This window comes from Vombatus ursinus, unplaced genomic scaffold, assembly GCF_900497805.2.
Source record: "Vombatus ursinus unplaced genomic scaffold, bare-nosed wombat genome assembly UNPS02014818.1, whole genome shotgun sequence".
Taxonomy (NCBI): Eukaryota; Metazoa; Chordata; class Mammalia; order Diprotodontia; family Vombatidae; genus Vombatus; species Vombatus ursinus.
Genome location: NW_020954596.1, coordinates 13767055 through 13789346, shown reverse-complemented (window position 1 = coordinate 13789346; position 22292 = coordinate 13767055). Strand labels below are relative to the sequence as shown.

Here is a 22292-nt window from a genome sequence, read left to right as displayed (position 1 = left end):
TAAATTGAGACCAGATTGTGGAGGAGCTGGAGCAATGAGCTAAGTGATTTGGATTTGATGGTGTTGAGAAAGGGATCTGGAGGCCTTGAAATCAGTAAATCTTGGTTCTAATCCCTGATTTGCCATTCGCTAACTGTGTGATGACCTTGGACAAGGCATTTCCTCTCTTTGGGCCTTAGTTTCTCATTCATTGAATAAGGAGTTGAATTTGATAATCAGTAAGAAGCCCTCCAGCTTTCAAAATTTGAATCCTATGGCATAATTGTTCACAGCTGGTAGAAGGTTCTAATGGAAGATGGGAACAGAATAACATTTCTGTATTGCTACATTACCACCTATTTATCCATATTTTCTTTGTCCTCCCTGATCATGAATACTTGTGAGTTGCTTCAATTCAGCTCCTCACTCTCAGAGGCAGTTAATCATTTTTTAATGCAGTACTTCTAGGCTGTTGAGCTGTATCCAATTTTGGAGTCTGACACTTTGGAAGGCCTTGCTGTGTTCCTCTCCACTGTGGAGGAAACAGTGGGATACCCTTAATCATCAGAACTCAGAAATTGGAAACAGCTCCAACAGCCCAAGAGTAACCATGCGGCTGGATCGAAAGACACAAGGAAATATTTAAAGAATAGGGCTTCATTTTGTTCTGTAAGGCATCAAAGATATTCTTTCCAACTTTGGATAACTGGAGAAGTGCTTGAAGGGACTTCTTTCCTTTCAGTATTATTTCTTCTTTAATGAGAAACTTATATTCACACTCAAATATACAAGCTAAATTCTGTTAGTCAGTTATTTAATCAACTGTAGCTCGACTGACTGGCACTTCTCAGCCTCTCTGGTACAATTGATAATTGTTCATAATGATGACCTGAGGCAATTCAAGATTTTGAAATGCCTTCTCAATCATCAAAGAAAGATTCAATTACATTTGGTGTCATTTGGTGCCAAGTATATTTTATTACATCCCAATTCTTTGAAAATTGGCCATCTGTGATTGGTGCGGTGGCAAGCACACTGAATTAGAAGACCTAGCTTCAAATTTTTATTCTGCCACGTATTAGCTTGTTTATCTTAAAAAAAAAATCACTCAAGGCCTTAAGGCCTCTTTTTCCTCATACATAAAATTAGAGTCATCATCTCTGCCAACTGCAGTGGGTTGTTGGGATGGTCAAATGAAATTATATTAAAGATATGTCATATATGTCAAGTGCTTTGCAAACCTTTCATTTTGCTTCTTATTAGCAAAAACCCTGCAAATAGAAGTTATGTCTAGATTTAAAGGATTTAGAATTAGATCTCCAAGGTCATCCAGCTCAGCTATCTCAATTTATATTCTTTTAAAATAGTAAAATATTTGTTAAGTAATAATAAACAATTTACTCAGACAATTATGTCAATTGTAATTAATAACTGCCCTGCTAATTAACTCTGACACTCCACTTCTGAAACTTGAAAAATGCATTGTTAAATGATTATTTGAAATAAAATAGTAACAATTTTTATTTCAATAGCACTTTGAGGCTTATAGAGCACTAAGTTCCTAGCATTGTAACATAAGTAGAGTAGAAGCATTTGAATTAGTGACATATAAAAAGTTTGAGAGAGAGTTTCTGGATAATTAATTACTTTATTAATCATGCTAGCATATAATTAATAAAAGTCAGTGACACTCTTGAATGCAAAAGACTCCTCATGGAACCCACTCAATGCTTACATGCCCTTGGAAGAGTGTGGCAATCAACTCTGACTGGTTAACAGTTAATGAGAATGAATATTATAATGAGAAGTAGACCTATTCTAATGAGGGACTGGGGGATGTGACTTTGATTATGGCATTTACTTTCAAATCATGCTCAGTCTTAGACTAGACACAGGATCTACACCACTACCACCACCACCACCCCTCCCCAAACCTGCCAGAGTAGAACACAATGGGCTGGAATTCACCTTAGATTAAATTCTTTGTAAAGTTTTCTAGTTGGGTGGAACGACAATTCCACCTAGGTAAAATAGTGTAGGTGGGGTAAATTTTTGGGAAAGGTCAGGGATCTCCCCAATAATTTCTTATTTAATAATAATTTCTCTCAAATTTTAAAGATGCCACAGATAAGTAGAGATGATTATGCTGAGACAGACAGAGAAGGGAAGAGGGAGAGAAAGAGAGAGAGAGAGATGAACAAATGGATACAGATATAGATGAGCTCCTGGAGTTTAGAACGAGTGCTGCTATGTTATTTGAGGTTAACAAGAAGAAATTTCTCTGACGTACACATTTCTCTGAGTTTCTTCAAGTATGGTAATAATCAGGAAAGTAACTAGAAAGATATTTACATAAGCTTCCCCTGGGTATCCAGTGTCCTGTGGTAGTACTAGCTTGGTACTATCCTCAAGGGCAGAGGGTCAGTGTTGTAGTAAAGCCTGTAATGAGAAGGATTTTCAGATATATTCCTATATACAATTCTAATATGGTACTTGTTTTGAAGCTCTACCCACCACATAAAGGATATGCTTGAGAACCCAGCCGGAGTCTTTTGTTTTTTGTTTTTTTTTTTTGTTCAGATTATTGTCTTTTTGAAACTGTAAGTTGCTTAATGAACTCCCTGTGTATCCACATTAGTGTGTTAAAAGAGTTCTCCCTTTTTATTGTCATAATAATTTGTATTTTAATTTTTAGATTTTTGATCTTGACAGTATCCAATAGTTCTGTAGATGAGAATGAACATAGAAGGGAAGGGAAGGAGGGAGAGAGGGAAGGAAGGAAGGAAGGAAGGAAGGAAGGAAGGAAGGAAGGAAGGAAGGAAGGAAGGAAGGAAGGAAAGAGGAAGAAGGAGAGAGGAAGGAGAGAGGAAGAGAAGGAACAAAGGAGGGAGGATGAAGGGAGGGAAGATAAGTGTTGTCATTGATGTGGAAACACTGATAAAGATTTCAGCCTGTGATGTAATTTTGTACCATTTTTCTGGGTTAGAAAAAGCTCTTTACCCCCTCAATATTAAGTGGATGGTTTAGCAGAAGGACATGAACACTGACTGGCATTTCTTGTTATTTGCCTTTACTGTGTGACCTGGGGCAGATCCCATAAGCTCTCTGTGCTCCCAACAAAGGGGAGCACCAACATGTGGGAACAATCACTTCCCTTGCTGTACTCTGAGCTCTGTGGATACAAGCTGGGTTTGGAGACCCTCTGGGAATGAATTTTGTAAATTGAGATTTCAACACAGACCTCTCTGTGCTGGTTCAGGGCCACTTTCTGCTGTTTTTTGGGTGTTTGGGGAGGAAGTTTCAAAGGTGGGAGGGTAAGAGAGAGGGAGATCAGGATTGAGAAAGAAGAAAGGAATGCACCAAGAATGCAGCCAGCCAGTTTTCTGAATCTACTCTCAAAAACCAGTCTTAGAACCACCAAAATGGTCAAGAGTGAAGAATGAGGTTTACAACACTTTCCTTTTCTTATTTGTATAATCAATACATGATTTATCAAATTTTTACTTTATGGCAAGAGGCAGAATAACTTAGCTAGTATTGGAGTCAAAAAAACCAGTGCCCAAGTATTACTTCTGACATATACCAAGCTATATGACTATGGGAAAGTCACTTGACCTCTCTGTGACTCATTTTCCTCATCTGTAAAATGAAGGGTAGGGGTGGAATTGATGGCTTCCAAAGTACTCGCTAACTCTAAATCTACGATCCTCTCATTTTCTGAAACTCTCAGTGCCCCAGGCAACTGTCTGAGACTATAAACTGCCAAAGAGTAGTTATATTGTAGGAGAGATTGTACTCCAATATCCTTCCTTCCTCTATCCTTCCCCCTCCCCCCCAAAATATATCTATTTTATATATATGTATATATATATAGTGTATGTGTGTATATATAGCTACTATTATATTATTAGTAGATATATAGTATTAGTAGATATATAGTATATTAGTAGATATATAGTATAATATATAATATATATTATATATTAGTATATATAAACTGGATATATAAGTAAAATATATACTGTATATAACATACATATAATTACAGCATATACGCTACTAATACATATGTATATATGCATATATACATATATGTATGTATATATACACATATATGTGTGTATGTGTGTGTGTATATATATACATGTGTGTGTGTGTACACAAAATAGTAACAATGTGCTCTCTCCGTGAGGCTGAGAATAGTGTTCTAGGGTAAGAAAAAATGAACCAACCATGAGATAACATTACTATGTGAATGATGATAATCTCCTACACTTCAAGATACTGTGATTTAATAAATTACCAGCAATTTAACAAAACTCAATTAACAACAAGTTAATCAATAATCAGCATTCCCTCCAGGCCTTAGTGAACAGTCTTCATGCATTTAGAGAATCAGACGATTTAGAACAGCAAGGGATGACTTGACCAAAATATTAAGTAGAAGAAGAGAGGAAGTAGAAGAATTCAAGTCCTTAAATCCTGGAATTTGAATCCAGGTCCTCTGCCTCCAAAACTAATGCTTTTTTTGTACATTACTCATTGCTTTGGGACAGCTACGTAGTATAGTGGATATAATGCTGAGCCTGAAGTTAACAAGACTCATCTTCCTGAGTTCAAATCTGGCCTCGGACATTTACTAGCTGTGTGATCCTGGACAAGTCACGTAACTGTTTGCCTCAGTCTTCTCATCTGTAAAATGAACTGGAGAAACCATTTCAGTATCTCTGCCATGAAAACCCCAAATGGAGTCATGAAGAGTCGGACAATGATTAAAACGACTAAGCAACAATAACTTTGCTGTTAAGGAAGGAAGGAAGGAAGGAAGGAAGGAAGGAAGGAAGAAAATCATTGCCCTATGGTCAGTCTTTTCATATTTAGCTATGTTAGTTCTCTGAGAGTCCCAGTCAATTTCCATGTTCATCTATAAAAAACTTTCCAGCTTGGTAGGACCTGTAAAAACTCATCTTTTTGCTGGAATGGGCTTGAAGAACTTCCAGGTCATAATAAGTCACCAAAGGCAACTTAGGTGAAAGATTAGAATGATGATCATATTAATAGTTCTCTACATTTTAATGACTTTTTTTGGCCCAGAAATTTTTTCTAAATATCATCCCCTTTTTATTCCCACAGAGACTTGTGTACTTATTAAGGTGGGTATTATAATCCTTTTTGCTGATGAAGAAAATGAGGCAGAGAGAGTCAAATGATTTGCCTGAGCCCAGTGACTGTGGAATAGCCAGGGCTAGAAACAGTGTCCTGAGTCCTAGTTGAATCTGTCTAAGGCAGGAATAATTAACCAGAGATCTGTGGACTTGTTTAATACATGCAAGTATGCATGTATATATACATATATACAAATATACATAAATATAGATACACACACATATATATACGTGTGTGTGTGTGTGTGTGTGTGTGTGTGTGTGTGTGTGTATGAACTGTATTTCAGTATAATTGGTTTCCTTTGTACTCAGTCGGTCAGTAAGTATTAACCAATTACTATGTGCCAGGCACTGTGCTGAGCACTGGAACTACAAAGACAATCAAAATTTGGTAATTTCCAGAAGGACAAAGGCCTCTCTCATATCCTAATGGTGATGTTTCTTGGCTTCTATGTTTCTGTAAAAAGAGAACTAACCGCAGTAGGAAACTTACAGGTCTATCCAAGAACTTTCACATCTTAGAAATGTTATAAATCACAGTTTTGTTTCTCACAGAGTGACTAAGGAATGGCCTATTCAAATATATGAAAAGTAGTTTTATATATAAGATCACTAGGAGAATTAACATCTAAGAAAAAAGGTTGTCGGTGAATTATTAACCCTCTATATATAAGCAGTAGATTTCATAAGATCATTAAATGTCAGAACTGGGAAGAAACTTAGGACAAAGAACATAGAATGTTAGAGTTAGGAAGAAACTTTGGAAAAAGAATATAGAATGTCCAAGCTAGAAGGGACCCTCAAACAGAGAATATAGATGTCTGAGTAGGAGGGATGTTGGATCATAGTATGCGGTGTTAGAGCTGGAATGGACTTCAGAATCTAGAGTACAACATTATAGATAGAAGGAGCCTTAGAGATCATCATACCCAATCCTTTCATTTCACACATGAGGCCCAGATAAGTTAAGTGGGTTGTCCTACACAGATTTGGTCCACACAAGTGAGCATAGCCAGGGTTCAAACTCAAGTCTTCTAATTACAAATTCAGTATATTTTTAATCAAAATATTGATAGGACACAATCTACACATGAAACCTTTATGGAGCTCTGCCTTCAGGATCTCAAAATAATTCTGAAAATCTCTTCTTTAAAAAGATGCTCGAAATCACTATTGATTAGAGAAATGCAAATCAAAATGACTATGAGGTACCACATAACACCTATCAGATTGGATAACATGACAAAACAGGTAAATGATAAATGCTGGCCAATATGGGAAAAAACTGGAACGCTAATGCATTGTTGATGAAGTTGTGAACTGACCCGACCATTCTGGAGAGCAATTTGGAACTATGCCCAAAGGGCTATGAAATTGTACATACCCTTTGACCCAGCAATACCACTTCGAGGACTGTATCCCAAAGAAATCATAAAAATGGGAAAGGACCCACATGTACAAAAATATTTATAACAGCTCTTTTTGTGATGCCAAATAACTTGAAATTGAAGGGATGCCCATCAATTGGGGAATGGCTGAACAAGTTGTTGTATATGGATGTAATGAAGTACTATTGTGCTGTAAGAAATGATGAGCAGGCAGACTTTGGAAAAACCTGGAAAGACTTACATGAACTGATGCTGAGTGAAGTGAGCAGAACCAGGGGAACATTGAACAGTGACAGCCACCTTGTGTGATGACCGACTTTGATAGACTTAGCTCTTCTCCACAAGACGAGGATCTAAGACAGCCCCAAAAGACTCATAATAGAAAATGCTCTCCACATCCACAGAAAAACTTCCACAGAATCTGAATGTACATGGAAGCATACTATCTGCTCTCCTTTTCTTTTGTTGTTTTGTTTTATTTCTTCATTGTCGTGGTTCCTCCCGTCAGTTCTAATTCTTCTTTACATCATGACCAATGGGAAAATATGCTTAATGTATATATATATACATATATGTATTACTTATACATATAAGTAGAGCCTATATCAGATTATATGCCATCTTGGGAAGGGGGGAGGAGAGAGAAGGGGAGAAAATTTAAATGAAAATGAGGGGAGTGAACTCACTGGCCTCTAAAGTCCTTTCCAACTCTCAGTTTATGATTCTGTGAACCTCAACAGTGGGTTCTCACAGTCAGTGCAGGTATAGCCTTAGCTCTGTTAAGTCCTTCCATATTGGAAAGGCTTTAGGGATGGGCCAAGTGATGGAACATGTCTTTTATTTGAAGACCAGTCTAGCTAAGCATAAGGAGGCTAAGCAGCAGAAGACTTGGCCACCAGGAAATGGATTTAATTTAGCAACAGCAGCTCTTTAAACCTTTTACTAAACTGGAGGGATTTTAATCTGCTTTGGGGAAGGGAGCACCCATAGCTGATGAAATTGCAGATCATACTACTCTTTGGGGGCAGCTAGGTGGCGCAGTGGATAGAGCACCAGCCATGGATTCAGGAGGACCTGAGTTCAAATCCAGTCTCAGACACATAACACTTACTAGCTGTGTGACCCTGGGCAAGTCACTTAACCCCATTGCCTAGCCAAAAAAAAAATTAAAAAAAAAAAAAGAAATTGCAGATCACTTAAGTATTGAAGTAGGTGTGTTATCATTATTATCAACTTCATGGATAGCATGGTAGAGTGGTGAGGGCACTGGATCAAGAAACATGGGTTCAAATACTGCCTCTGATACTTACTAGCTGTGTGACTATGGACAAGTAATTGAAACTCTCTCAGCCTCAGTTTCACCATCTGTAAAATGGTGATGATACCTCATGATTTACCTCATAATCTTTTTTGAGGTTGAAATGAGTTTGCTTTGCAAATATCACAGGTCTATGTAAATATCATCAATGGCTTTTTTCTAGTCATTACAAGGTTTGGTATGGCAGCATGATCTTACACAAAAGTTAAGTCTTTTCTTTTATTTTCTTCTCTTCCAAGCCTGACTGCCATCTTCACCTTCACCTCCGATGGGCAGACAATCCATATGTGTCAGGCACTGTGCATACTAAGGACACAGCACCTGGTCTGATCATGGGAGCAGGTAAGTAACCAAAGGGTCCTTCCCTTCTCCTCCTCCTTCTTCTCTACCACCTTTTTCTCTCATCTGTCTTTCCTTCCTTCTCTCTCTCTGTCTCTCTCTGTCTCTCTCTCTTTCTCCCTCTCCCTCTCTCCCTCCATTTTTGGCAGATAAAATGGAAGGGACTGCATGACTGGACATTAGATCTTCTCATAGTATTTGTCACCAAGATTAGCTGAGAGATTGCCAGTCAGGGATTGCAATTGCCAGTGGAGAAACCTGGAGGCAAGGAGTCAGCCAGCAAATAAGAAGACTTCAGCTTTATGCTTGATTCACTGAGGTGCTTTTGGATGCTAGAATAAGGATTAATATCATTCCCTCAGTGGTCAGGAAATGAGATTCTCTACTGCAAGTTCAATAAAAAAACAAGCAATGGATATATCAATAAGAAAGGAACAAGGCACAAAATATGCAAGGGGGAAAAAAGAAATGAAATGATAACAATTGCTAACATCTTTATGTCATTTCAAAGCTTCCAAATGTCATTCTCACAATGACCCTGTGAGGCAGGTAATGTGAGTATGATAATCCCCACTTTATAGAGGAGGAAGCTAAAGTTCTGAGATGGCCACTAGGTGGAACACTGAATTGATTGGAACTGGTGGCAAGAAAATTTGAGTTCAAATGCTACTTCAGACACTTACTACCTGTGTGACCCTGGGCAAGTCACTTAACTTCTGTTTGCCTCAACTTCCTCACTTGTAAAATGCAAATAATAATAGTACCGACCTCTCAGAGTTCTGAGAATCGAGTGAAATAACATATATAAGCACTTTGCAAACCTTGAAGTGCTATATGAAAAAACTATTGGTGTTATTGTTATTAATAGTAATGGTAATAACTCACAGTCATGAAACTCAGAAGTGTCAAGAGTTAGAATTTAAACCCAGATCTCCTGACCCCAAATCTAGCACTGTCTCCACTGCCTAATAATAATAATAATAATAATAATAATAATAATAATAATAATAATATAAACATAAAACTTAGAATAAGATTTATTTTAGATGTAGTAGCTGAAGAAGTAAAATGGAAAGCCAAGAAGGTATATCTTCAAATAATTGCCGTGTGACTTTGAGTAAGTCTGAACGCTTTCCTGGGACTCACCTTCATTATCTGTAAAATTAGAATTTTGGACTCCGATCTTGAAGGCCTCTTTTCAGTCTCATAGTCTATGTTTTGTCCTTTTCCCTGCTGAATCTCTACCCATCCCTTAAACCCAATTTAAGATGCTCCCCCTTGGTTCTGTATCACTTTAATGCACTACTCAATACTACTGTATATTACAGCTATCTGTGTATGTACCAGATCCCCCACCTAGAATGTTACCTCCATGAAGACAGGGACTGCCTTATCTCAATTTTTTGCCCACTCTAACACCTAGCATAAGGTACCCTCCACTTGGTAGGTGCTTATGAAACATTTGTTGAGTTTGGTTAATTTGGTTCTAAATTCCCTTGCAGCTCAAATATGTTATGATTCTGTGGTTGTTTATAATGTTTTGAGCTATTTCAGGAAACTGTAAATACCAAACATCTTCTAAAAACAATCCATAATTACCATGGTGACTTCTCTCTATTGCCAATTGTTATGGAGCATGAATGTGCCCGAAGTGCCTTACATTTAAGGAATAGGCATTCCTCTACTTTCTTATAAAGGCTCTGTACTCCTGGTATTGTACCTAAAATTATCTTTCTTCTCCTATAGTCATACCCTGTATAGCATTGTCTCCATGATGCTTGGGACAGTATCATTAATATAGTCCTTATATGTGGAAGCCTAGAACTGGAAGTCAACTTAGAGATCATTTCATCCAAACCTATCAAAAATGACTTTTGTTTGTTTAGAGTTCCAAAGAAATACACACAGGTTGACATAGATGTTCAGATCTGGGAAGGTCCCTAGAAGATGGACTGTCAGAACTTAGACTATTCAGTAGGATATCAGAGCTGACAGGGGTCTTAGAGCATAGAAATTAGAATGTTATGGGCAAAAGAGATCTTAGAATATAGAGTGTTGTAACTGGAAGGAACTTTAGAAAATAGAGTGTCAGAGATAGAAAAGTTTTTAATAATAATAAATAAACATCATAGCTAGCATTTATACAATGCCTACTATGTGCCATATACTGTCCTAAGCAAGCACTTTTCAAATATTATCTAATTTGATCGTCACAAAACCTTGGGAGATAAGGGCTGTATTATCCCCATTTTTACAGTTGAGGAAACTGAAGCAAACAGAAATTAAGTGACATGCCCAGAGTCACACAGGGACAGCTAGGTGGCTTAGTGGATAAAGCACCAGGCATGGAGTCAGGAAGACCTGAATTCAAATCTGGTCTCAGAAATTTATTAGCTGTGTGACCCTGGGCAAGTCACTTAACCCTGTTTGCCTCAGTTTCCTCATCTGTATTTTTGCCAGGAAAACTCCAAGTGGGGTCATGAAGAATCAGAAACGATTGAACCACAACAACAATCAGAGTCATACAGATAATAAGTGTTTGAGGCTAAATTTGAAATCAGGTCTTCCTGACTCCAAGCCCAACACTCTGTCCACTGTACCACCTAGCTGCCCCATGGAACATGGAACATAGAACATCAGAATTAAAAGAGGATTGAGGATCATAGGATCACAGATTTTAAGTTGGGGAGCTTCAAGGTCATCTAGTTCCTCTCCCTATTATTTTAGAGATGAAAAATCCCAGAAAGGAAAAGAAACTCTTTCCAAGGTAGCAAGTTCCCCAGTTTGCAGGCCAGTGTCCTCCCTGTTATATCACAGTACATCAAGTCCTTTAAAGACAAAGGAGAATGAGTCATTGGTTCGTCTATGCTGGGGAATTGTGACAGCTCATGAAGAAGGGAAATGCCAATAGAAATGTGGGTGAATGAGAGTTTTAAATTCTCAGCAGTCATTCTTAAAGAGCCAAGGGACCTCATGACCTATCCAAATGCTTTTATCTTCATATCTAAGGAAACAGTGCTTTGTAATCACTTGGAAATATCAGAGTGATCTGATAATGTAAGGTCATGTAATCCTGGCCCCAGATATTGGCTGAACCACACATCACAACCTAGGACTGGGTCACCTCCATGACCTAGGTGTCTCTAGGTCAGGGTCGTGATGATGCCCTTCACCCACTTAACTCACAGACATAGAAGAATTACACTGATAATCACAAGAAAGCTTGTGATTCTGATGTAATTCAGAAATTTGGAATCTGCTGAATTCTATCCGTGAAAATGCTCATCTCCAACTGGCATTCAAGGCCCTCTTTGATCTGAGGGCCTGCTATTCCAGTGTGAAGAGATACTGTGATAGAGAGGAAAGAATGCTCACTACTTGTGTCATGGAGTACATGAAGAAGTACAAAACCTAGTTCTGTTCTCAAGGCAACAATGTGATATGGTGGATAGCACATTTACCTGTGCTCTGGTAACTTGAGTTCAACTCTTGTGTCTGTGCTTTCTATTGGTATAAACACAATTGAATCAATTGTAACCTTTGAGCCTCAGTTTCCTCATTCATAAAGTGAAGGTAATGAGATTTGTACTACCCACATCACAGGGAACGGAGGCTTAGGAAAGTGATGGGGCTTGTCCAAAGTCATACCTGTGAGTCAGAGTTCAAACCCAAGATTTCTGATTTCTAAGACCAATAGTATTTCCTACCCTGAAACATGGCTGCCTTAAAAAATAAGCATTAGGTCTTATATTGTATCTTCCACAATATCCTACACATAGTAGTCATTCTATAATATCTTTTAATTGATTAATTGGCATTGGCAAATTAATGCTGGTCAAAGCATAGGTCCAGACTGGTAATTTCATTAGTATAGAGAACTGCTTGATGAGGAAACTCTCTTTCCAGCATTTTTTTTCTATAACTTTTGTTCTTATAGAGTTGCCTAGAGCGCTGAAAGATTAATCGACTTGCTCAGGATCGTATAGTCAACGTGTGTCAGGAAAGAATCTGAATCCAGGTCTCCTTAGCTTTTAGGTCAGCTCTCTGTTTCATATGCCAATGGCAGCATTTGAAGGCTCAAGCTCTTTTCTGAAACTGGATTATGGGATCAGAGATCTAAAACTGAAAGGACCTTGGAGGACATTTAGTCCAACCCTCTCATTTTATAGATGAGGAAACTGAAGCCTTGGTCTTCTTAGGCAAAACTAGCTAATGAGCCATTTCTTAAAAACTTTTCATGTACTTGCCTTTGGGGGTCCCTGTGACACATCAATGAAAAAAATAACAGGACCAGGAGTTCAAAGGTCTTAGTTATAAAAAAAAATGGGTTCCAATGTTGATTCAGTCATTCACTACCTATGTGACTTATCTTGAGTTTCACAGGCTCATAGATCTAAAACTAGAAGGAATCTCAAAGGGTATCTAGTCCAACCCATTTATTTTATAGGTGAAGAAACTGAGGCCCTGGGTAGTGGTGAGATTTGTGACTAAACCAGGGGGTGACACAGACAGGAAATATCAGAGGTAGGATTTGAATTCAGAGCCTCCACTGCTTACTAGTTGTGTGTGTGCCTGGGCAAATCTTTTCTCCTCTCTGAGCCTCAGTTTCCTCATCTGTAAAATAAAGGGGTTGGTCTCAATGACCTCTAAGATCCTTTCAAGCTATGTCAGTGACCCCATGAACCTGAGCCTCGAGTCAGTTGTTATCCCAGAGAATTGCCAAGGTCCTCCTTAGCTCAGTCTACCATTCCATGCTTTCTGTCACTTCTAGGTAACTGTAATCCTATCTCATCATTTTATAAACTGGTGTGAGTTTGGGAAGGGAGGGAGAGTGAGATAAAGTACATCAGTGAGATAAAGGAATAAGGAAGTCTTTTCCTGGATCTGTAGAGTAGGAAGGATTCTTGGAAATTGTATAGCATATTTCTAGAGCAAGGGGAAGGGGGAATGAAAGGGGAAAAAAAGGGAAAAAAAGGAATTTTACATGATAACTTTATTCCATATTAAAAAGAAACAGCAAGTTGTACATAATAGATTTGCAGTTTCATGTGCAATGTTATGCAAATGTTTGTTTTAAAATAAAATTTTAAAAAGAGAAAATAAATCATATAGCCCAAACCCTTCCTTTTAGAAATGAGGAAACTGAGGCTCAGAGACAGCCACTCAGCAAGCAATCAAAGTACTATTGAAAACACTTTACGATTCATCAACCAGCTGACGCGTACATTAAGTATAACCGCAGAATATATTAAATATGACCGCAGACCTCTGAATTTTTCCACCTCTGTATACAAAGTGCTTACATTTTAGACAGAACTCATTTTGCCTCAGGACTAAAAGATCCTGAATTTTAAATGGTGAGCTAATGTGGACACTGTAAATAATCAACCAAAACACCAAAGCAAGATTTGAAAATTTCCATTACTTGAAACCCAAGTGTTTAAAATCATGAAAAGACCATTTCAGCCATCCCAGAGTACAATAATAATCTTTGAGAATCATCACATAATTTGTGCAGGAATAAAAATCTTGTTAATCATTCTCAACCAAGAGCTCCTTTCCAAATAGTCCACTACCCTCCTCAAAGGCCCACCATAGGATTCTGCCTTCACATTTACTTCTGCTACATTTTAACCTTTACAGAAAGCTTTATCCTTCTATGAGCAGAATCATGTGATGTAGATCAATTTGATATGTAAATCTGTTTTATTTTCATAGCCAAACCTTTGAAGGGCTTTTCTCTGAAAATATTCAAAGGTAGAGGGCAGTCTGGTGTGGTGGGCTGAACGCTGGGTCTGAGTCTGGAGGCTCTAATTATAATCTCAGCTCTGCCAATGACTCCTTAGCCTGGGTTTTAAGGCTATCTAAAATCTAACACCTACCTATATGTTAATGTTATTCAATCATTATAGTGGTGTCTGACTCTTCAAGACCCCATTTGGGGGTTTCTTGGCAAAGATACTGAAGTGGTTTGCTATTTCCTTCTTCAGCTCTTTTTTTATAGATAAGGAAACTGTGGCAAGCAGAGTGAAGTGACTTGCCCAGGGTCACACAGCTAGTAAGTGTCTGAGGCCAGATTTGAACTCATGAAGATGAATCTTTCTGACTCCAGGTCCAGTGCTCTATGAGCTATGGTGCCATTTAGTTACCTGCATAGCCAACCATATTCCATATTTCCCCTTCAAAAACACCACATTCTAGCTAGTTAAGCCCAAAATTCAACTTTCCATCTGCTGCCTCCCCCATACATTTTTCAAGTTCACCCCATATCTGAACTACTCTTCATTCTCATCTCTGCCCCCTAGGACTCTGTTTTTTTTTTCAGAGTTATCCCCTCCTTGAAGCTTTCCCTGATTTTCCCTCTTATTAATATTGGATGCCCCCTCAATTTTGCTAGTATTATACTTATTTGTGTCTGCTAAAACCTAGCAATTTCATAGTTTCCAAAGGACAGAAATTGTTTCATTTTTTTAAATTTTGTAGTCCTTGCATTTATTTTTTTCTCCTTTCAGTATATACAATAAACCAAAGAGCAAATTCTCTTTTAAGACCTCACAATCATGTTGTGAAAGCTAACCCTAGGAATTCACGTAGTGCCTTGCACATTCTGGATAAGAGCTATGGTTTCACTGACATAGAAATTTTCCAGTAATACCCCTTCTCTCAATCAGGTGGCAGGATCTATATAGTCTTTGAGAGTTGCCTGGAGTACTAATAAGTTAAGTGATTTGCCCAAGATCATTGACAATGTGGATCAAAAGCAGGTCTTGAATTCAGATGTTCCTGATTCCAAAGCCAGCTGTCCAACTCAGTAATCCATATTACCTTGTATATAGTAAATGTTTAATAAATGTATGTTGTCTTGAACTCTTGAACTTGCTTATGACTGTACATGTATAATCTATATCAAATTGCTTGCCTTTTCAAGGAGGGAGAAAGAAAGGGAGGGAGAGAATTTAGAACTCAAAATTTTAAAAAATGAAAGTTAGAAATTTTTATTTACATGTAATTGAGAAAAAAGAAAAAGAAAATCATAGAAAAAATAAAGAAGCCACATTTAAAAAAAAAAAAGAACTTGCTTCAAGCCCTTTGGGGAAGTATATTAATCACTTTGGGCCTCAGTTTTCTTTTGTGGAAAATGAGGGGTTTGAACAAGAAGATAGTAGTAGTTTACGCTTACAGAATGCTTTATAGTTCATGTAAAGGATCTCTGAGGTAGGTTATTTTCACCTCCATTTTGCAGATGAAGAAATTGAAGCTGGCCAAGGTTAAGTTACTTGCTCAAGGTCACACAGAAATAGTGAAGTGACAGAAAAAAAGATGTGAAACCAAGGCTTGTGACTCCAGGAGCATTGCTCTTGCCACACTACTCTGGCTCCGATTGGTTTTTAGCCTCAGTTTTGGTCCCAGCTCTCCCACTATCTGCTTCTCAGTGTGAGTCCCCAGTTGGAGATGATTTTCATTCAGTGCCTGGCCTCCTTCTGGCCTGATACATCTAGCACAGAGCGCCCAACGCCCACTTGTACACATCTAGGTTGTTAATTAAGACTACCTTGGACGCTCTGGTTGCATGCAAAGTGGTTCAATCGGCACTTAACATTCCGTGGGTCAGCCTGTGCTGGTTTTGTATTACAACGTCTGCTCCTCCACAGTGTGGGGAGGTTGTTTGTTATGATTGCTGTGGTAAAAGATGCAGGGATGCCGGCTCTGGGGATCGCAGAGAAAGCCTTTGCCCAGTTCAGGGCATGTGGTTTTGGTCCCTTGCACTGCCTCGGTTTAACCTGGCTTACTCAATTACGGGTTGATAGAGCCCATCCTCCCCTACCCAGGCCTCCAAGGATGAGTGTAGAGACACTTCCTCCACTTTTCAAATCATCTCTTTAAAGTTCTCCATCGTCTCCACTCCCCACTTGGCAAGCCAAAGGCAAGGTCTAGGTTGCAAAAATGAGACTGAGCCCAACCCAGCCCAGAAGGCCAACAGATTTGGCAGGATTGGGAAGGGAAGTGGGAATGAATTCCAGAGGCATGGGGGGAAATCCTGTCGTGAGCCTCCAGTGCAAGAAATTACCTCTTTCACCTGATTTTCATTTGAAACCATAAATATACTGTGGTCAGTCTGTTTGAAATCAGCCAAAACATCCTTCCCAGTGAGCCAAGGTTTGGAGATATCTAGTGAGAATATGAGTGACTTCCTCCCAAAATGCCTTTTTCATATCAGAAGAACAGATTTGTGTAAATGAAGAGATTTCTTGCCCCTCCCCCTTCCTTATGAATGTTTATGGACTCTAAATCCTTAATATATTGGCTTAATCTCATACAAGTTTATAATAATAATGATAACAACTAGCATTTGTGACTTTAAAATTTACAGTGTTTACCAATATTATCTTATTTTTATCCTCACAACAACCAATGGCAGGTAGGTACCTTTACTATTTATTATTCATACTTTACAGAGGAAGAAACTGGGACTGACAGATGCTAGGTGACTTGCCCTGGGTCATGTGACCAATTTGTGACCAATTTGTCTGAGCCTAGATTTGAACTTTGATACTTCAGAGTGAAATGTAAATTCTTTGAGGACAAGGATTGTTTCATTTGCTGCTTTTTCATGTCTATTTAATCTCTAGCACCCTGGCCTAATACCTTTCCCATGTAGGTGCTTAATAAATATTGAATCAAATTCAATTGTTTAATTCCATGGACCTGGGCCCCTGTGACTGTTCTTTTCAGTACTGCAAATCACAGCCCTTCTATGCCTTGTTATGTATTGTGCATAATCCCTTATGTCTTTCCATACATCCTCTATTACCAATTTATTACACGGTGTATCAAGTACTAAGGTGGTAGAGTCCAAAGATGGTGATTTCAATATGGTTATTGAAGATATCACTATAAATATTATGGCAAATCTTTTTTTTTTTCCCATTTCACGTCTACTTGTTATCCTCATTTCACTTCTATATGTAGAGGCTTTGGGGTTAATCTCTGCTCAGCCAGTTGTCATACCAAGCCCGCCATCTTTTCCTTCCTCTACTTTTGCTATTCATTCAGCTGCTTGATCCTTTCTTCTAATTTAATATTGTTTTGATCTTTACTCTAACCAATCTGTGACCTAACCTCGTGAAGATTCTTAAATCCCTATTACCTCAATAACCTCTGAATTCTATACGTTCAAATATACTTATTTTTTTCCCATTTCTTAAATAAAGTGATTATGGTAGATGTGCAGGCTGGAAACTTCTGGGTTATTTATTTACCTTTGGCTTCTTCATTTCTTGATCCCAAAATGTTTTGGAATACTGTTTTCCAACAATATTATTTGTCCTCTTATACTTACTTACTCCCTCCAAACTCCCCCCCCCCCATAATGAGGAAGAAGGGAAACAGAAGGGAATACACATTTATTTAGCACCTGCTATGTGCCAGGCACTGTGCAAAGCACTTCACAGATAGTTTCTCATTTGATCCTCACAACAACCATGGGAGATGGGTGCTGTTATTACCCTCTGTTTTACAGTTGAGGAAACTGTGGCCAAGGGAGGATGCATGACTTGCACAGCTAGTAAGTGTCTGAAGCCGGATTAGAACGCAGGTTTTCCTGATTCCAAGCACCACCCAGATGTATCCCATTTCCTACCAGCTGCATGCCTTTTGGACTTCTTTTGCTTTTTCCCTCATGCCCCTATGGTGGGGCTATCTCCAGTCCTGATGTATATCTGGCCACTGGACCCATATGACTCTGAAGGAGAAAGTGAGGCTAGTGACCTTGCCCAGTCATGCCTCACTTATATCCAATTTACTTGCAAGTCATGACATCATCTTCCTGATGTCCTGGTCTTCTTCAAGAAGGAATGAAGGACAAATGACATGCCTCTATAGGTACCTTCTCCCTCCTCCCACCCCCTATCTTTTCAGCTTCCTTTTGCATATTGTCTTCCCCTTTTAAATTGTAAGTTCCCTGGGGGCAGGGACTGTATTTTTTTAATTTGTATTTATGTCCTCAGCACTTAGCACAGTGATCACTTAATAAATGTTTATTGACTAACCAACTGATTATTGCCCTCCCTAAAACCTACCTTTGCACTGAGGCCACCAACTATTAGGGTATATTCCTATAGCTTCTAGGCTGTTAGTATGCAAATTTTTCATTGACTTTCTTTACTTTGACACCTTTGACACCAAAAAGACCTTTAAAGGCTAAAACATTGGGATAAATCTAAAAATATGAGATTTGATGGGGATAAACAGAAACTTACACAGGTTTGTTATTTTGTTCTGTGGTTTGTTTGTTTTAATTGATTGCATATCTAGACAATAGTTCCTCTGAAAAAGATCTGGGAATTTTGGGTGACACCTTCAGTTTCACGTATTGGTACATCATGGTGTTCTTTTCACATGTGATCATTGTGGTTGCTTACAAAATAAGATGACCAAGTGTCCCGCAAAATCATGTTTCTTGCCATAATTAGACACATAGAGAAATCAACTTTTCTTTCTTCCTCTCTAAAGAACCATCCCTCGATTTACCTGCAATTGCTTTTCGGTTTCTGGCTTTACCTAGAGTGGGAATAGTAATATGGATGGAGTTCAATAACTCCAATAAGATACAAACTTGTTGGTCATCGAACAAGGCTTATCCATGCAGAGTAACAACAGTAAAATGAATGTGTTGACAGTTTGGGGGCAGTGTGATTCTTAAAACTTGTTCCCCCTCTCCTGTCACTTTGTCACAGCTCTTTTTTTCTCTTGCTTTCAGGGGTCTGCACAATCTGAGTCCTTATCATATTGATTTAATTCCTCTTAAAGGCATAACATTTATAATAATAATAATTGTACATAATACATAATAATAGCAAAAATGCATGGTAGAGTGGATAGCCGGCTAATTCCAGGAAAATTGCTTAACTTTTCAGCGCCCTGGACAATTCTAGAAAACTATAAGTTGAGGAAAAAAGGTGCTGATCGTGCATTGGTTGAGAAAATTCCTAACCAGCAGCTCCATACACAGATGAAATTACAGGTCTGGTCAAAATAATAAAAAAAGTAATAACAGTAAATGACTATTTATATCCTGCTTTATGATTACACATCACTTCACATATATTATCTTATTTGAGCCTTGTAACAGTTTCACCTATGAAATAATGGATAGGAGCCAGACTTGTGTGATTTCCTAATTATAGGGAACTCCCACGTGAGAAAACTCCCTCTACCAGTTCAGGTTGGTGCCTTCTCTGATGTTTATAGTCTTAGAGCAGAGCCTAGAACACCAAGAGTGCCTTATCCAGAGTCATGAGGCCATTGTGAGGCAGAGGCAGGTCTTGAACTACATCTGTCTATTGCTCTCGAATAGCAATCATTATTCCCATTTTACAGATGAGAAAACTGTGGCTCATAGGAATAAAAAGACCTCTTCAAGATTACACAGATAATAAATGGAAGAACTGGATAGTGAAGCAAGGACTTCTGGGCCACTTATCTTTCCTCTACCCCCGTCTGCTTTATATTGAATTACTGTGTTAGGAACACTGTGCTCTTTTCTTAATGGTCATAGGGGCTGAATGGCTGTTCATAGATGGAACTTCATATGACTGCAGTTTATAGATGAACTTCAGCTATTTTCTGGGAAACCACAGATTTCCTGACACCCTGTTCCCAATTCCTACTGGGGAGAGATCAGAAACAGCATCCCACCCCCACCCCCACCCCAACTTCCCCTCATAGCTAGTCAACACTCTGGTGCCTGCCTGCCTCCCTCTGTTACCTCTCTATGAAGAGGAATCACGTACTCATCTTAACCCTTCCTCTTCTGCTACTTTACTGGAGGTGGGTAGAGAGGAGTCCAGGGAGATTTCCCCTTTCTTTGCATTCCAATGGAAGGAAATGGATGCCTCCTGGGTAAAATCCTTCCCCCTTTTCTTTCTTCTCTGTTGTTTAAATTACAGCTCTTCTGCGGTTCCTGGGGGAATCTTTTCCATTCTATCACACCTGCCATCCTTCTTTTCTTCCCACCTCAGTGAACCCTAGCCCTCCTGGCCCTGTAAAAGGCCGAGCCCCCAGACCATTGCTGTCTCTTCCTCATCTGTGACAGGAACTCGCTATCTCCCCAGGCAGCCTCAGTCAGGTCTTAGACAGCTCCCAGGGTTAGGAAGTTCTCTATAATGAGCTGAAATTGAACTCTCTCTAACTTCCAGCAAGGGCCCTACCTCTTTCCTCTGAGGCCAGGCTGAAAAATCAAAATCCCTCTTTTCCATTACAATCCTTCATATATTTGAAGACAGCTATCAGGCCCCCTGCCAAGACAATCCCCATGCAACAGAGTTTTCTACCCCTTTACTTTTCTCTAGACCAGGGCTTCCTAACTTGAGGTCCCCAGACCCCCAAGAGGGTCCATGGATAGATTTCAGAGGGTCCCTGAACTTTGAGGAAAAAAATATATCTTTATTTTCACTGACTTTTGGTTTTCCTTGTAATCCTAGGTAGTTTATTTCATGCATTTTAAAACATTATTCTAAAAAGGGGTCCAAAGGCTTCTCTCACCTGCCAGAGGAGAGAGGTTAGGAATCCCTGCACAATTCATTTTGTCAGTCACGCTCATACCCACCTGTCAATTAATTGCTGAGAATTTTTAGGAGAAAAATTTAAAGTGTTCCCCCCCAGTCTATTTGCATTTTAAAGGGACGTGGGGGGAGAAAGGGAGGACAAGGGGGACTTGAAAGGCTAAAAATCTCAGGAACTGAAAGGAATCCAGGCACCATGATATACAATCAAGGGGAGATTTTTGAGCCCAGTAGAATTAAATCATACCATGCGTGGGATCTCATTTCCTCTACCAGTTCTTAAAACAGACTCAGAGCATAGAGGGTAGGTTTTTTTGTTTTTGTTTTGCTTTTGAAAGCATCGAACTAAAGATCAGGTTTGAATTGTAATTTTGCAGCACTACTTACTAGCTGTGTGACCCTGAGATAGTCTCTCTACGACACGACATATTACGGTATCATGGTTCTGCTCTTTCTTTGCATCCCCAGAGCTTATCATGCTGCTTGACATATGGTAGGCATTTAATCTTTCATTGAATGTAATACAGTATAAAACAACAAGTGTCTATTAACCTCCTGCTATAGATGGAGCACTTGACAAAGTTTAGACTAGATGGCACCCTTCCCCAATGAGTTTAATTGAGGCTTAAGACAACAACAGAGATAGATGTACATAATGTGGTTTGTGATAGGATAAATGTTTTCAATAAATAATAATACAAATAAATACATTAGAGAATCATAAATTACCTGTTCTATATTTTCATAAATTATATAACCAAGAACTATGGGAGCTCTGAGAGAAAAAAGGTTGTTACTAATATATCCAAATAATGTATCCATTTAAAGCAGAATATATACTTCCAGACAGGAAAACTGACAGGGACTTTAGAGCAGAGAGCACAAAATGTTTGAGCTAGTAGAAACCTTATGGATTGTCTTTTCTAATAAACCCATCTTACAGATAAGGAGACAAGGGTCATCAAGAAAAAGTGACTTACCCACCCTCATTCACCTGGTGACCAAACCAGGCCCATAATCTGAGTGTCCTGACTTCTAGATCAGTGTTTGGTAAACTTGTTGTTTGGTGATTCAAGCTATGGGGGGAAAGAGGGAACATGAAGAGGAATTAGGGTCAGGCTCAGGTAACAGGGATACATTCTCCATCACTATACATACTAGTGGTATGACAAGTGAGTGATATGTCATGTGCTGTATCAAACTTATGGCATAGTCTCACTTTCTTGCAAAATTTTAGGGCGTTTAATTTTTTTTCAAAGGTAACCAATCAGTATCTCCACTAAAATTCTCCTCCACTGTTTTCATCTTGGTGTGGAAATTATTCTGTGTTATTTGCCAGTGGATACAAGCTATAAAATCTTTAAATATGGGCCTGGGAAAGACTATATGTATGTATATGTATATATATGTCTTCCAAGGGCTAGCCAGCCTGGTTAAGTGTAAAGGGGTTCTTTACCAGATAATTGACCCCAGCATTGTGAATTTATCTTCTTTCTATCTATCTATCTATCTATCTATCTATCTATCTATCTATCTATCT

At 38.7% G+C, this 22292-nt stretch overlaps 1 protein-coding gene across 1 annotated transcript in view; it reads left to right on the top strand.

Moving 5' to 3' along the window:
• The window catches only part of SORCS2 (sortilin related VPS10 domain containing receptor 2), a 797231-nt gene that overhangs the window by 642351 nt on the left and 132588 nt on the right, over positions 1-22292 (top strand). Inside the window, exon 10 of the mRNA XM_027836375.1 lies at positions 8090-8192. Within this exon, the coding sequence (XP_027692176.1) occupies positions 8090-8192 (103 nt within the window). The remainder of the gene's footprint in view (positions 1-8089; positions 8193-22292) is intronic.